At 60.9% G+C, this 14,419-nt stretch overlaps 5 protein-coding genes across 5 annotated transcripts; 3 read left to right on the top strand and 2 right to left on the bottom strand.

Annotated features, from left to right (window-relative positions):
* Positions 1 to 23: 23 nt before the first annotated feature.
* On the top strand, positions 24 to 1,158 carry EHS24_008119 (uncharacterized protein; the record flags this gene model as incomplete). The annotated part of the gene is made up of 3 exons (XM_028623444.1): positions 24 to 140; positions 196 to 283; positions 344 to 1,158. The coding sequence occupies 3 exons, from the start codon at positions 24 to 26 to the stop codon at positions 1,156 to 1,158; spliced, it is 1,020 nt and encodes a 339-aa protein (XP_028476377.1).
* Positions 1,159 to 1,517: 359 nt separating this feature from the next.
* On the bottom strand, positions 1,518 to 3,396 carry EHS24_008118 (uncharacterized protein; the record flags this gene model as incomplete). The annotated part of the gene is made up of 3 exons (XM_028623443.1): positions 1,518 to 2,500; positions 2,669 to 2,816; positions 3,199 to 3,396. 3 exons carry the CDS (start codon positions 3,394 to 3,396, stop codon positions 1,518 to 1,520), a joined length of 1,329 nt encoding a protein of 442 aa, XP_028476376.1.
* Positions 3,397 to 4,507: 1,111 nt separating this feature from the next.
* Positions 4,508 to 7,106, bottom strand: EHS24_008117 (uncharacterized protein; the record flags this gene model as incomplete). Its single annotated transcript, XM_028623442.1, has 4 exons — positions 4,508 to 4,657; positions 4,707 to 6,060; positions 6,131 to 7,005; positions 7,089 to 7,106. 4 exons carry the CDS (start codon positions 7,104 to 7,106, stop codon positions 4,508 to 4,510), a joined length of 2,397 nt encoding a protein of 798 aa, XP_028476375.1.
* A 2,098-nt stretch (positions 7,107 to 9,204) lies between these two features.
* Positions 9,205 to 11,600, top strand: REB1_2 (RNA polymerase I enhancer binding protein; the record flags this gene model as incomplete). Its single annotated transcript, XM_028623441.1, has 7 exons — positions 9,205 to 9,322; positions 9,381 to 10,427; positions 10,466 to 10,639; positions 10,677 to 10,791; positions 10,833 to 10,951; positions 10,991 to 11,383; positions 11,422 to 11,600. The coding sequence occupies 7 exons, from the start codon at positions 9,205 to 9,207 to the stop codon at positions 11,598 to 11,600; spliced, it is 2,145 nt and encodes a 714-aa protein (XP_028476374.1).
* Positions 11,601 to 12,303: 703 nt separating this feature from the next.
* EHS24_008115 (uncharacterized protein) lies at positions 12,304 to 13,596 on the top strand (the record flags this gene model as incomplete). The annotated part of the gene is made up of 1 exon (XM_028623440.1): positions 12,304 to 13,596. One exon carries the CDS (start codon positions 12,304 to 12,306, stop codon positions 13,594 to 13,596), a length of 1,293 nt encoding a protein of 430 aa, XP_028476373.1.
* Between the last annotated feature and the right edge of the window lie 823 nt (positions 13,597 to 14,419).

Below are 14,419 nucleotides of genomic sequence, written 5' to 3'. Positions count from 1 at the left end.
CACACACTCTACCTCCCCGAACCATGACTGTCGAGACTGCTACCGCCACCACCTCGGCTTCGACCGCGCAGCCCACCCTCAAGCTGCGCGGCAGCACCCAGCCTGCCGTCGAGGCTTTCCCCGGCCTCGAGACCAAGGGTGTGAGTAGCGATCAATGAACGTCTGTGTGGGTGGCAGCTGACGTGTTTGCCACAGTACGCTGTTGTCAAGAGCGTGATCTCGCCCGAGAGGGCACAGTACTACGTCAACGAGATGTACCAGTGGCTCGAGTCGTTTGGCAAGGGTGAGTCTAGATCTAGAGGCTTTGGCCCAACCACATGGACGGTCCACTGACACCTGGCAGGCTTCAAGGGCGACGACCGGAGCACCTGGCACATTGACAATGTGCCCTTCTTCGACAAGGGCGGCCTGTACCACCGGTTCGGTGTGGCCCACGAGCAGTTTGCGTGGGACGCGCGCTCTGAGCCTGGTGTTGTGGACACGTTTGCACGTATCTGGGGCACCGACGAGCTCATTGTCTCGTACGACAGCGTCAACATTTCGCTCCCCTTGCCCAAGGACGAGCTGAACGGCGACCGCGTCGCCCCCTGGCCGCACGTCGACCAGTCGCCCACCCGCTGTTTCCGCCACTGCATCCAAGGTATCCTCAACCTGTACCCGAACGGCCCCAAGGACGGCGGCCTGACTGTGCTCGAGGGCTCGATGCCCCTCTTTGAGGAGTACTTTGCCACGCACCAGGACCTGCGTCCCGCCGAGGGCTGGCCCACGGCCGACTGGTGGGCGCACAACGAGGACACGCTCAAGTGGTTCTACGACCGCGGCTGCAAGTGGGTCAAGGTCGAGGCCGGCCCCGGCGACCTGATTCTCTGGGACTCGCGCACGATCCACTATGGCGCCGCGGCCGAGGGCTCCGAGCCCCGCGTCGCCACCTATGTCTGCTACAAGCCCGCAAAGGACATGCAGCCCGACAAGCTCCAGACCAAGCGCGAGTGCTTTGCCAAGCACTGGGGCACGTCGCATGACCCGCTCGAGTTCCGTATCAACGCCGCGAGGTACAAGCCCCACTGGAACATTGAGGAGGGCGAGCGTACCGCACCGCGCAGCCTGCCTGTGCTCTCGGAGCGCGCCAAGAAGCTCGCTGGTCTCGTTCCCTACTAGGCGACAGTGTAGAACAATCGGTTGTGTAATAGCAAGAAGCGTAGACTTTAATGTATATCACTGCGTCGTGACAGAGTAGCGTGTGACAGAGTATAGCGTGTGCCACAGCGATCAGCGAGCGCCATGTGCCACAGTGATCCAGTGATCAGCGTGCGCCATGACTGAGTAGCCGTGATCGACACGTCGTGTGAGTATCACGCACTCCTGTTACCAAGCCAAGCTCGCCTCGTGCGCCTGCCGCAACGGTGACCAAAATGTGTTGTCTATTTCATCAAATCCCGAGGTATATGGCTATGGATGGGCCCTTTGGTTGTGTGCTAAAACTACTAATATAACCTGTGCCAAACAACAACGCTGTCCTAAGCGCTGTCGTTGGCAATGACGGCCCACTCGCTCTCCAGCTCGCCGCTCTGGATGCCCTGCAAGGTCTCAAGCACGCCCTTGGCAATGTCGCCCATGCCCTGGCCGGCGGGGCCGCAGGGGATGACAATGTCGCGGCCGAGGTAGCCAATCTTGTCGACGGCCGACACGATGGCGGCGGTACCGGTGCCAAACACCTCGACGAGGGTGCCGTTCTTCTCGGCCTCGACGAGGTCGGCCATGACGAGCTTGCGCTCCGACACCTCGAGCTTTTCGGGGAAGCCCGGGATCCTGATCTTGCCGGCGGCGTGGTCGCGGGCGAGCTTGAGCGCCGAGTCACGGGTGACACCGGGGAGCACGACGTCGGCGAGGGGAGGGGTGGTGAGCTCGATGGTGCCGTCGGGCTTCTTAAACGCCACAAAGAGGTTCATGGTGCCGACCTCGGTGAGCGCGTGCTCGTCGCCGAGGAGCCAGAGGTTCTGGCTGTAGCCGGCCTTGGCGGCAGCAGCCTGGGGCACGACACCGGGGGCGTAGTTGGAGCCAAGCTTGTAGCCGCCGGTGCCGCCGGGAGCGGCGCGCACAAACTCGGTGGTGGCGTACAGCTGGACGGGCTTGAAGCCCGAGGCGTAGTAAGGGCCGACGGGCGAGCAAATGACAAACAGGAGAGCGTCAGACGAGGGTCCCACGCCGAGCGCGTTCTGGGTACCGATCATGGTGGGGCGGATGTAGAGCGAGTAGCCCTTCTCCTTGGGGATCCACTCCGAGTCGATCATGACGAGCTTCTTGATGAGCTCGGTGAGCGCCTCACCGTCAAAGGTGGGCAGAGCGATACGGGCAGCCGAGCGGTTCATGCGGGCCATGTTCATGTCGGGACGGAAGAGGCGCACAGTGCCCTCGTTGTCCTTGTAGGCCTTGGTGCCCTCGAAGAGGGTGAAGGCGTAGTGGAAGACGGTCGCCGAGGGGTCGAGGCAGAGAGGCTGGTCTGAGGGGGGAGGTCAGCTGGAACTGTTTTTTCATGGCAGCAGACACGATCGTCGGGGCACATGAGACTGCGTCGCCTGCCACTGTGGTACTGTGATCTGTGCACACAGGAGCACACAGGACGCGACTGGAGGACTCGTCCTCGCGCCAACTTTTGCTCCATACTCACAAGGCTTGATCTCGGGAGCGCCCCAGCCAGTAGACTCGCTCCAGGGGATGGTGAGCATGTGGTCGGTGAAGGTGTGGCCGAAGATGAGCTTGGACGCCGGCGGGCGAGTCTTGGGGTTCTTGGTCAACTCGACCTGGAGTTGGGACACCTGCAAGTCAGAGAGTGTTGCTGGGGTTGCCTGGCAGGATGAGGACGAGGTCGCAAACGAGCGTCGTGCCACAGCTCCCAGCGAGGGGAGCTGGAGCTGCGCAGAACGGCTGCTGCGGAGCGCAGAGGCGGAGGTGCTGATGGCGCGGCGCATCGTCGTATACAGTGTGTTGTACAGTTGACGAAAAGGTCGAGTGACCGAGTCAAGTCAAGGGTGGTTCGTCACCATTGAACCGAGCCCGCGGGATCCGGCCGGCGCATGCCCACCGAACCTCTCGGGTCTCGCCATGTCGCGCGCGCACGCGTGACCTCGTCCCAATGATGCGCCCTGCCATCCTCATCCTGACAAAAAAGTCGGGCCAACAATGCCAATTGCTACTTACATCAATGTCCGGGGTCGAGATGAGCTCGCCAGTCATGACATCGTGGACGGGGACCGAGTGCTTGAGGGCGACGAGGCGCGGGGCGGCCGACGCAGCGAGGGCGGGGCGCGCAGCGGCGGCACGGGGCAGCGCCGAGCGGAGGGGGCCAGCGGCGCCAGTACGGGCCGCGCGCGAGAGGGACGCAAGGAGACGGGTCATGTCTTTTTGGGACGAGAGAAAGAGAGGAGTGGTGAGTGTGTGTGGGGGAAAGGAAACAAGAGACTATTGAGATGTTTAAAGATCAGTCCGCGAGGGAGAGGGAGATTCCAGCCGCCGGTGTCCAGACGTCCAGACTCGACTCGGGCAGACCGAGCCAGCCAGCCAGCCAGCCAACGCCGCTATCCCAGACCATCGGCTCGGCTCTAGCACCCTCACAGGCATGACCTGGTTGAACGGAAAAATAAGGCCGGCCCGTCCGGTAGGGCGGATCAGTATTCTAATGCTTCAAGCTAATGTCGGACATGCCCGCGGTTAGCTTCATTACAACCCGATTTGGCCACTCTGCCGTTACACAACACGGACCAGCAGACAGCGGTCAACTGCGACAACATATGATACCGACCCAAGCCGCGGACGACTGAGACGAGTTAAACGCAAGTTAAACGCAAGTCATGCACTCGTCTAGCAACCTCCACGACAGACTCGGGCTTCAGAACTGCTCCCTAGTCGGCCCCGCAGCGTTATCTCAACGTGCCTGCCCTGCTGACACATGGACTCGGCCGTCACCGCTGTTACTGCTGCTGTGAACGTGGCTGTCACCGCTGCGGCGGCGGTTACTGCTACGCCTTCTGCCCACATTGCTTCACTGCTTCGCTGCTCCGCTGCTTCGTTGCACACGATCCATGCTCTCCAACAGATACACTTCCTGGGCCGCGATAACCGTTCACAAAAAGAAAAACGGATACTCGCAGCGGGCCAGGTGCCAAGACTATGGTGGTACACTGCAGGTGTTGTTGTTTGCGTTTGCGAGCGGCCCTGCGCGAGGCTTGATGGTTGGTGTCTCACGCTCACGGCCACGGTCACGGTGGATAATGAGATGGTTGGGGCACACACGCATCCTGACATTTGAAAATGCCATGGCAGGACCAGTGCCGAGGGTTATCGAATTATACTTGTGATTTGCTGCTTTGCTTTGTGTTGATTCGGAAACGTTCATGACAAGGGGGAAGGGAGGGGGCGGTTGAGGTTTGCGTTGAGGCGATGACGGTGGAGGGGGAAGTGTGAAAGTTGAATTGAACAAGAATATGCGAATGGGGGGGTTGGGCGGCCTTTACTCCATGTCAACATCGCTTTGCCTGCGCGTGCGCTGGCCCTCCATCTCGTCCTCGTCCGAGTACTCGTCGTCGTCCTCGACAGCCTCTTCGTTGTCCTCCTCCACATCCTCCATGCCATGGTCGCGGTCGCCAAAGAACGAAGAGGGCTGCGAGAGTTAGCTGCCAGCCGCCGCTTACATCACTGTCCCAACTCACCATGACCGACTCGCCCATGTACGTGAATCCGCGGAAGTTCTCCTGGACCGACGACGTGAGGGGGCTGCCGTTGTGCTGGCCGGCCGGGCGTTGGGGCTTGATAGCCATACCAGCCTGGCCCATGTACGACGGCTTGGACAGGCTGCCGCCGGGGCCAACATACGAGTGCTTGCCAGGCTGCTGAGGCATATAGTCCTCGTCGTTGTGGACGTCGACGCCCGCATCCAACAGCGACGAGTTTGTAAACTCGGGGTCAAAGTTGGCAACCGACTCGTCAGAGTCGACAATGGGCTTGAACGGGGGCGTAATCTGCTTCTTGTACAGCAGGTCCCAGTCAATGTCCTTGAAGAAGGGGTGCTCCTTGAGCTCGGCGGCGCCGCGCTTGGCTCCAAGACGGTTCTGCGGGTTACGGTTGAGAAGACCCTTGACAAACTGCTTGCCGTCGTCGCCAATGACGTGCTTGGGGAAGCGAATCTTGCCGTAACAGATGAGGCGGTACATCTCCTGGGTCTGCTCGGCGTAGAACGGCGACCAACCACAGCACATCTCAAAGAGGAGCACACCGAGCGACCAAAAGTCGACGTGCTTGCCGTAACCCTTCTCGTCGAGGAGAACCTCGGGAGCGAGGTACTCGGTGGTACCGCAGAACGTGTTGGTGAGCTGGTCGTTGCTCAGGTCGGGCTTGGACAGGCCAAAGTCGCAAAGGGCAATGTGGCCGGTGGCGTCGAGAAGAATGTTCTCGGGCTTGAGGTCACGGTACACAATGTTGTACTTGTGGAGGTGCTCGAGTGCCAAAACAAGCTCGGCAATGTAGAACCGGGCGCGGTCCTCTGAGAAGCGGCCCTCCTTCTGGAGATGCCAGAACAGCTCGCCGCCGCACTTGTAATCGGTGACAAAGTAGAGCTCCTTTTCGGTCTGGAACGAAAACTTGAGGCCGACGAGGAAGGGGCATTCGAGGGAGCGCTGCAGAATCTTGCGCTCACCGATGGTGTGGGCGACCTCCTTCTTGGCCACAATCTCCTTCTTCGAGAGCACCTTCATAGCGTAGATGCGCTTCGTGTCCTTTTTGCGGACCTGGAAGACACGGCCAAACGTTCCACGGCCGATGAGCTTGAGGAACTCAAAGTCGGCAGGCTTGAGATGGACCTTGTTGCGGAGCGCGGTGAAAGTGGTCTGGATCCAGATTTCACCAGTCACAGTCTCACTGCCACGGGTGGCGAGCGTGTACCATTGATCGAGGGTGAAGCCGTCCTTGAGGACCGGCTTGATCTGGAGCATGCCGAGGAAGCCCTCGCCGGCCTTGTTGCGGTCGTAGACGGACACGAGGATGGCAGACGTTGCCTGCGTGAGGTCGCTAACGGAACATGCGTCAGTGGCGTTTTTCTTCCTTCCTTCCTTCCTTCTCTCCTTTGGTGGATACATACAAGGTGACTTCTTCCTTCCAAATAGGGTCGCCTGGGCCGGGCTTGCCGAGCCATCCAGCCTGCGCGTTGCCCTCGTCCTTTGGCGTGCGAGCTCCAGTGTCCTTCTTGCGACCCATGGCGTCGGCGAAAGCACGGGTGATTGAGCCAAGACCACCAGAAGACGTGGATCCCTTGAGCGGCTGGGGCTGCGACTGGGTGAACGGCACGTGAGACGGGTTGGAGACCGAGTGAGGAGCGCGCGAGACAAACTCGTTTTGCTCAAACTGCATCACAACGTAGGGCTGCGGGTCGGGGTTGTCGACGAGCGAGACGCTCAGGCCACGGGCCTGGATGAGCTTGACGTTGAGTGTGCCGCGGATCGACGGCCCACCCGATCCGGGGACGATATCGGTGCTGGCGTCGCCACCGGGGGTCACCACGCCCGACTCTTGTGGGGTGTGCGTTCCCGAGCCATGCTGCAGCGACGACTGCGCCTTGAGCATCTTGGGTGGCTCGTGGAGACCAAACCCTAGACCACCGACGCCGCCGAGCGTGTCACCGATCGTCACACCTGTGGTGGGCGGTGCAACTCCAGGAGTGCCAATCGGCCCAAAGCCCACTGCAGTCGGGGTGCGCATGCCGTTCAGGCTGCCCGCAGGGGAGTTGCCCGTGAGCGAGAGAGCCGAAGTGGCCTTTGCGAGGCCAGGAGCGGGCGATGTCGGGACCTGCTGGGGCGCCGAGTCGAACGGGTTTGGCGTGTTGGAAGCGCGCGGCGTCGCCTGGTCTTGCGGGCCGCCGAGGGGGTTGAACGAGCTCGAGGGGGACAAGGTAGGCTGAGCAGTCTCCTTGGAGGGCTGGGTCGAAGGAGGCGCCGTGCCCGACGATGAGGGCCAGAGCTGCTGTCGATCAGTCAGCATTATGGAGACCGGTGGCGAGCAGAGCTCCTCCTGCCGCCTGCGGTTTGTAAGCGCCGCCTTACCTTTACGCCTTTGAGCATGTTGGATGAGGATGTCATGCACGTATGCCAGATGGGTACAGGGAGAAGGATAAGACGCCGATAATCTCTCGCTAAGGATGATCTACACTTGGTGCGTGCACAAGGGGCCAATGGACGGTTGGAAGGTGGAGAGGAGTCTGGGCAGCTGCGGCGGCGTGTGATGACGGGGGGGGAGGATTGTGGAGTGGGGTTGTGGTACAGGAGGAGGGGAGTGGGCGATAGAGGAAAGGGGGGTGGGAGGGAAAGTGCTACACAGTTGAGCGGTGAGATGAGGGGGGGGGAGAGGTGTGGAGATGAGGACAAGAGAGATGGATGTGAGTGGGCGATGTGACTGACGACAGAGGCGTCCAAGACGAAAAGGGCAGTTTGCGGGATGGACACTGGGTGGTGTGGGTGGGTGTGGGTGCGCGGGTGCGTGCGTGGGGTGGGGGGGGGGCACGGCGGGTACGGCGGTCGGTGGGTCGGTGGGGTGGGCGGAATGGGCGGCTGACTGGGTGGTGTGTGGGCAACCAACGCTCTCCTCTCTCTGTGCTTGCTATGACTCGTGCCGCCCCTCCACCGGCCACCTGTTGGCCACCTTTTTTTTTTCCCTTGGCCCCGATCCCTCACCTCTCTCTCTCCCTTCAAAGCCAGGCCATCTGGCCATTTGGCCATCCAAAAAGCGTCGCCGCCGCCGCCGCCGTGACCCACCCATTGCGCCGAGAAGCGGCAAGCGCGGCATTCGATCCACGCCTGGGGCTAATTGAGTGGCGGGCCTATAACCTGTCCAGACCTCGTTGGCACCTGCCAAGCCTAAAGTCCCCCGAACAGGTCTCCCGGTCTCGCCAAGTCCAGTGGGTGTCTGGATGCATAGACGACCAGATGCACGATACTCGACGTCTGGCGAGACCACCCCCTGTCTACTAGAGAGACTCCCTTTGACATCACATACAGAACCCCGGACCATATCTACACGCCGCACATCTGTACATCTGTCGTGATGGCCATCGACCGGTGACAGCTGTGACATACGCCACCGGCCACCTGGTTACTTGCAATTGCTTGACCACTGATCTCACTGGTCACTGAGCCGCCAGCCCCTTCGCATTTGATCGCGTGACATTTGACTTCATTGACACAGCTTGGATCCGGCCAGTTTGGACAGTGACACCACTGTGACAGCTCGCTATACCTGCACAATGCATCGCCGCATCCTCACTAAACTGTTGACACTCTCGATCCCTCCCTCGCCACGAGTATCCCCGTGCTGCGGGAGTCGACACAGCCTTATGAAACGCGTCCGATGAACGAAATGGCCTGCCCAAGAACTGGGTTGAGGAGGCTGGACTGGAGGAGGAGCTGGGGTGGCTGCGCTGCTTGGCATTGATCTTGCCCCCCGTTTTTACTCTGTGCAGTGACTTGGCCTGTTACAATCGCTACGCAAGTACGAGATGTGCCCGCTCCTGTGCTCATCTTCGATGTGCATGGCCGGCACTGGCCTGTGGCAAGCGCAGGGTAATGACCAGTACCAGTAGTGTGAGATCGTGAGCACACCAGTATGCAAGATTCAAGAGATGAAAGGCTGTCGGGAGACGAGACGGACATTTGGGACAGTTTTCTCATTTACCAGCCTCACACCTACATATGGTGCCTCGTTTAGTATGTGGCACTCGCGGTTACAATCTAATGACGTCATTAAATTAATGTTCTCGCCGTTCACAACCAAGGAGGCTGCATGCAGGCTGACGAAGGTTGACAAAGTGACCCTCGAGAGCCGCAGCCAATGCTAATGGGGATACAGCAGGCCTGCTAATGAGTGTTCATGGGTGTCCCTCTGGTTAGCCCCTCTGAAGACTGACGCAACGACGAAAAGCTCATGCCCCGCATCCGGCACCGGATTTTCGGGACCTTTGGTAACCAATTTCAATTGGGCTATTACAAGAGTGTTGAGTCTCAAATGGCCGCATTTTCTGGAACACAACAAACCCAACAACTTACGTAACGTGTCTGCCACGCTCAGCAGCCGCGCCTCGCCCATCCAGATTTCAGTCTCTGCCAGTCCAGTCAATCTCACACCTCATCCTTTCCGTCCTACACACAAAGCGACAACCCCAACACCATGCCGTCCAGCATTAACGGCGCACGCAACGCGCCACCAGAGACCTCCCGCAGGCGCTCAGCGGCAGCGGCTTCGTCGGCGGCCCCCGTCCCCCAGGCGCCTGTGCCAAAGCGCAAGCGTGGGTTGCTACATCCGGGAAAACGAAGTGTGGTCCCACTGACAAACATTGTGTGCAGTTATTGACACGGCTGCCGATCAACGCAAGAAGACCAAGATTGAAGCGGCTTCTCCTGAACCTCCCGCGCCCGCTGCGTCTGGGTCGCGCCGCGTCTCTACCCGGATGGCTGTCGGCGCCATGACCGTTGACGACCTCGCCGCCGAACCCACTCTCCCAAACACGAACGGGACCAACGGCACTACCGCCCTGCCAGCTGGCCGCGCCCGCCGCGGTGCGCGCAAGAACGCCGAGACCGCCGAGCCCGCACCTGTGGATGACGCGCCTGCTGTCAACGGCGGGGCTGAGGCCGAAGGATCCACCACACAGGGCCGTCGTCGCGGACGCGGATCGGGCGCTTCCGACGCCGCCGAGCCTGCGAAGCGCGCTCGTCGCGGTCGTGGGTCCGGCGCCAGCACCGGCGCCGGTGTCGCCATTGGTGGTGTCGCAGTCGACACACCATCCCGCCCCGCGTCAGTGTACGACGACGCGGATGACGCCGAGGACGACGAGCTGGTGGACGACCTGATTGCCGGCGAAGAGGACGAGGATGACGACATGGACGACAAGTCTTCTGTCCGTGAGACTGCCGACGAGGACGAGGATGAGCTCGGTGGAGAGGAGGAGGAGGAGGAAGACGAGCTGGATGATGACAGCAGCGACGATGACGAGGATGAGGAGGAAGGCGTCAACTGGGAGGGTGAGGATGAGCTTGAGGAGGACGAAGACGAGGCCCCCGTCCGTCGCTCCCGCCGCGCTGCTGCTGTCAAGAAGGCGCCCGCCCCCAAGCCCAAGCCCAAGGGCAAGGGCAAGGCAAAGGCTACCGATGTCGATGTCAAGGAAGGTACCCCTCTGTCGGAGAAGGCAAGGCGCTCGCCCAAGCCCAAGCCCGCGCCACGCGCTATTCGTCAACTCCCCATTGCCGCACCACGCAACCGCTGGGGCCGTACTCAAGAGGACGTCGACTCGGACCTCCGTTCCTTACTTGACACCGAGGAGAAGGCCAACGCGTACCTCGCTTCCAAATGGATCGACGCCAAGGAGCTCCACCGTCTCGAGGGTCTTGGTCGTGAGCTTCCGCATTGTTGAGGATCGAGCTGACAGCAGTGATCAAGTACAAGCGTGGCAAGTGGTCCGAGGCTGAGCGTACGGCCATGCGCGACCACATTAAGGGCTTCCAGGAGGAGAGCAACCTCGGCGACGCCGAACTCCTCGAGGTGCTCATGTGCAAGGGCCGCTACGACAAGCGCTCTGCTTACCCGCACTTCTGGGCCGAGCTCTGTGAGTACAATTCCCTGTTGGTGACGCTGACAGACAGCTGCCAAGGTCCCTGGCCGCCCCGTCAAGTACGTTGTCCCCGCTGTTCAGCGCATGTACGACCCCCGCGCCCGCAAGGGTGCTTGGACACAAGCCGAAGACACTGCACTGCTGGAGTGAGTTAAGACTAATATCCGCTGGTACTAACTCTCCTCAGGGCGTATGAAAAGTATCCCAACGAGTGGACCAAGATTTCAGACATTGTCGAGCGTACGGTTCACGACTGCCGTGACCGTTGGAAGTGCGAGCTGCGTGACAAGGACAGGCGCAACACTGGTGAGTTGAACTCTTCTGCGACAGTCAGCTGACATTCAGGCCCCTGGACTGAGGATGAGACTGAGAGGCTGAAGGAGGCTGTCGCCAAGGCGAACGAGCAGTTGGGCCTCGAGCCACTGAGCGCCGACACGCCATGGGACGTTGTCGTCAACCTTATGGGCGGCACTCGTACTCGTACGCAGTGCCGCAAGAAGTGGCAGGACACCATGGGCTACGGCCACCGCAACACCCCAGAGCCCAAGAAGCGCGGTCCCCGTCTCGACCCCCGCCTCCTCCTTGCCCGCATGCGCCAGCTCGGCATCAAGCACGAGTCGGACGTTCAGCACGGTGTCGTCATGCTCCCCGAGTGGGGCCTTACCCCGGCCCAGCTGCGCCGCAAGTGGCACCACCTGAAGAACACGGTGCCCGACCGTGAAGGTCTGACGTTTGACGGTGAGCTAGCCACGTTGCGTATTGGTAGCTGACGTTAGAACTTCTCGACAAGATCGAAGGGGGCCTGCCTGCCGTCAAGGAGCCCAAGGCCAAGGGAGGCAAGAAGGCCGCGCCCAAGACTGCCGGTCGCAAGAGGAAGGTTGCTGAGGCGGACGACGCTGCGTTTGGCGATGAAGGCGAGGAGGGGGGCGACGAGGTCCTCGCTGAGGCGGACTAGATGGCGCATGTGCGAATGACTCACCAGCGACGAGGCGAGTCAAGTGTCTTGTACTATAGCGATACATGTTATTATGCGGGTGTTCCCTGTCTACAAACCTGGAAGCTGCAAGGAATACCACAGAAGCACTGGAACATTTGGTTGTTATGACTTGGGGGTTTCTTTGGGCTTTCACCTCTAGAATGTAAAATACGTGTACACCTGATAACCACCGCTCGCACCGTTTTGGCGAGGCAACAAAATCTGGGTCAAACTCTGTCCACTTCTCTTCTTCACTTCATTCCACTTCCACAACCAGGTAAATATCAGCCCTCCTTCTCCCCCCTCCTGTCCTCTACCAAAGACCACCACCCTCCATTGATGAGGGGTTGCACGAATGATGACACGATGACGAGACCTACGCCCCCGTGCGTACGCTTCGCGACCCTCTCTACCGCCGGGCCATGGTGGTGTTCTCGCTGGTCTGCTTCCGTTTTGGCGGCAGTTCAGTGGGCGCCCACTGTGGACCGGGCTCACGGAAGAGTTGGGGAACGAACGCGCATGCATGGATGGCATGACGATCCCATACTAGTTTGGCGACTTTTTTCTGACACGCAACCCCACACCTCCTGGATTCTGTCTATTATATTATTATTATTTTGAAACGGAGGCTGACGATATAATCAGAGACCCCGACGCTTTGGCGGACGAGACGACGACGACCATGGTCCCCCGTCCTGCTCCCCCGCCATCGGACGACGGGTCCGAGGAGGAGGTTGGCACCACGCTCCTCGCCCTCCCCGACGGACCCATCGAGGCTGGCGCCGCCCCCTCGCACACCACTTCCTACATTGGAGGCTACCCCGCCTTCCCTCCCTCCACGGCTTCCTCGGCCCCCGCGGCCGTCAAGTGCGGCGTGTGCCAGGAGCCCATCCCCCTCCTTGCGCAGGTGTACGCACCCCTCGTTGACGGCGAGAACGACCGCACCGTCTACGTGTGGGCTTGTGCCCGTGCTGCCTGCAAGCGCCGCGAGGGCAGCATCCGCGCCTTCCGTGCCAGCGCCCGCAACGAGGAGTACGTCGCCGACGTTGCTGCCAAGCGCGCCGAGGCCGAGCGCATCGCCGCTGAGGAGCGTGCCAAGGCTCGCATCAACCCCTTTACGACAAAGGACGCGCCTACCGGTGGCCTCTTTGGCTCGGCTCAGCCCCTGTTCGGTGCGGCCGCCGCCAACCCCTTTGCTGCTCCTGCCCCCGCTGGCGAGGCCGCTCCGGCTGCTGCCGTTGCCGCCCCCACCGAGGCCGTTGCGGCCCTCTCGATCGCGACCGAGCCCGTCACCCTCGGCCCTCCCCTCCCTGCCTACCAGCCGGCCCAGTACCTCGCCACCATCGACGAGTACCTCCCCCTGCCCGAGTCGGACGACGAGGACGATGTCGACAGCGACGACGACGAGACCCCCGAGATGAAGGCCGAATGGCGCGACGAGGGCTGGGAGCGTCTGCTGCCCAAGGGCGTCGACGACATTTTCGAGCGCTTTGTCCGCCGCCTCGACAGCGCCGAGGACGGCTCGACCCAGGTCCTGCGGTACGACTTTGGCGCCGTGCCCCTCCCTTACTCGTCGAGCTCGGCGCTGTTCAAGAAGCTTTTCCCCGGCGCGCCCGTGCGCGCCCCCTCGTCCGAGGAGGAAGAGGTCTACCTCGCCGACTGGTACAAGCCCTCGTTCATCCCGCCCTGCCCGCGCTGCAAGGGCAAGCGCGTGTTTGAGGTCCAGCTCGTGCCCCAGCTCATTAACGTCCTCCGCCCCTCGGCCCTCAGCACCACCGGTGCCGCGCCCGTCCCGGCCCCCGCCAAGAACCTCACCGAGGACGAGCGCAAGGCCGAGCTCACCCGCCTCGCCAAGGGCGAGGGCGAGAGCGAGATGGAGTGGGGCACCATCATGGTCTTCTCGTGCGAGAAGGACTGTGTGGGTGTCGGCGAGGAGTGGGTCGGCGTTGAGTGGGAGGCCGTCGTCGAGGCCTAAGGCTTAGAGAGAGAGAGAGACATATTTTCCACCATCGCTTAACGGCGGTGGTGGGTGTTCCAACAACCAATCCAACCAACAAAGGGATCTGAAGCGATATAATCACACCATTGTAGACACAGACGCGTGTAGCGTGTAGAGATAGCTAGAGTGTATGTGATGATTGGGAGCCTCTACTTTATGATGGGTTGCAACGGGCGCGTGTGAGAGGTGTGCTCTGACACTATTTGTGCCGAGCAGCGAATACCCAGGTCACGCAGTCGTCGTCGTCGGGATCGTATGAGGTACACATAACGTGTGAGGGAAGACCGAGGGAAGACACAGAGGGAAGACATTTCAGAAAACACACTAGACCACCGGACAAATCCCCGCCCATCGAGTTACGTGTATCTCGCCCGCTGGGTGAGACCTATGAGGCGGCCAATGTTGCGATCCGGGTTTCTGCTTCGTGAATGTGTCTCGACACGGTGCTGAGGCAACCTGATCATCCGTCCTCCCACCCACTCATCGTATTGGATTGGTCGATTGGGGCAGCAGCTAATGCTGCAGCCATGTTTCTCAACCAGTATGGGGACACTTGGGCGTTCCTTTCGATACCATGGCCACAGACCGCCTTTGGCCATTGAGTGATCAGTGAGCAGGGACGAATTCTCACGAAACTCCGCCACTTTCCGCCCCGACAGTCTTAATACACCGGAGAGGTGGCCAGACTGCCTGCCGCAGCCTGCAGGCGTGTGTGTATAAGATTAATGGGGCTGGAATGTGACGGGGCTAATGGATTGACGAGCGAGTGAATGCTTGGAAAGGATTGGGGGTCGCGCTC

Source organism: Apiotrichum porosum, assembly GCF_003942205.1.
Source record: "Apiotrichum porosum strain DSM 27194 chromosome Unknown scaffold_6, whole genome shotgun sequence".
NCBI classification, from domain to species: Eukaryota; Fungi; Basidiomycota; class Tremellomycetes; order Trichosporonales; family Trichosporonaceae; genus Apiotrichum; species Apiotrichum porosum.
Note: the sequence above shows the minus strand (reverse complement) of the source record. Positions and strands in the feature narration are given on the sequence as shown.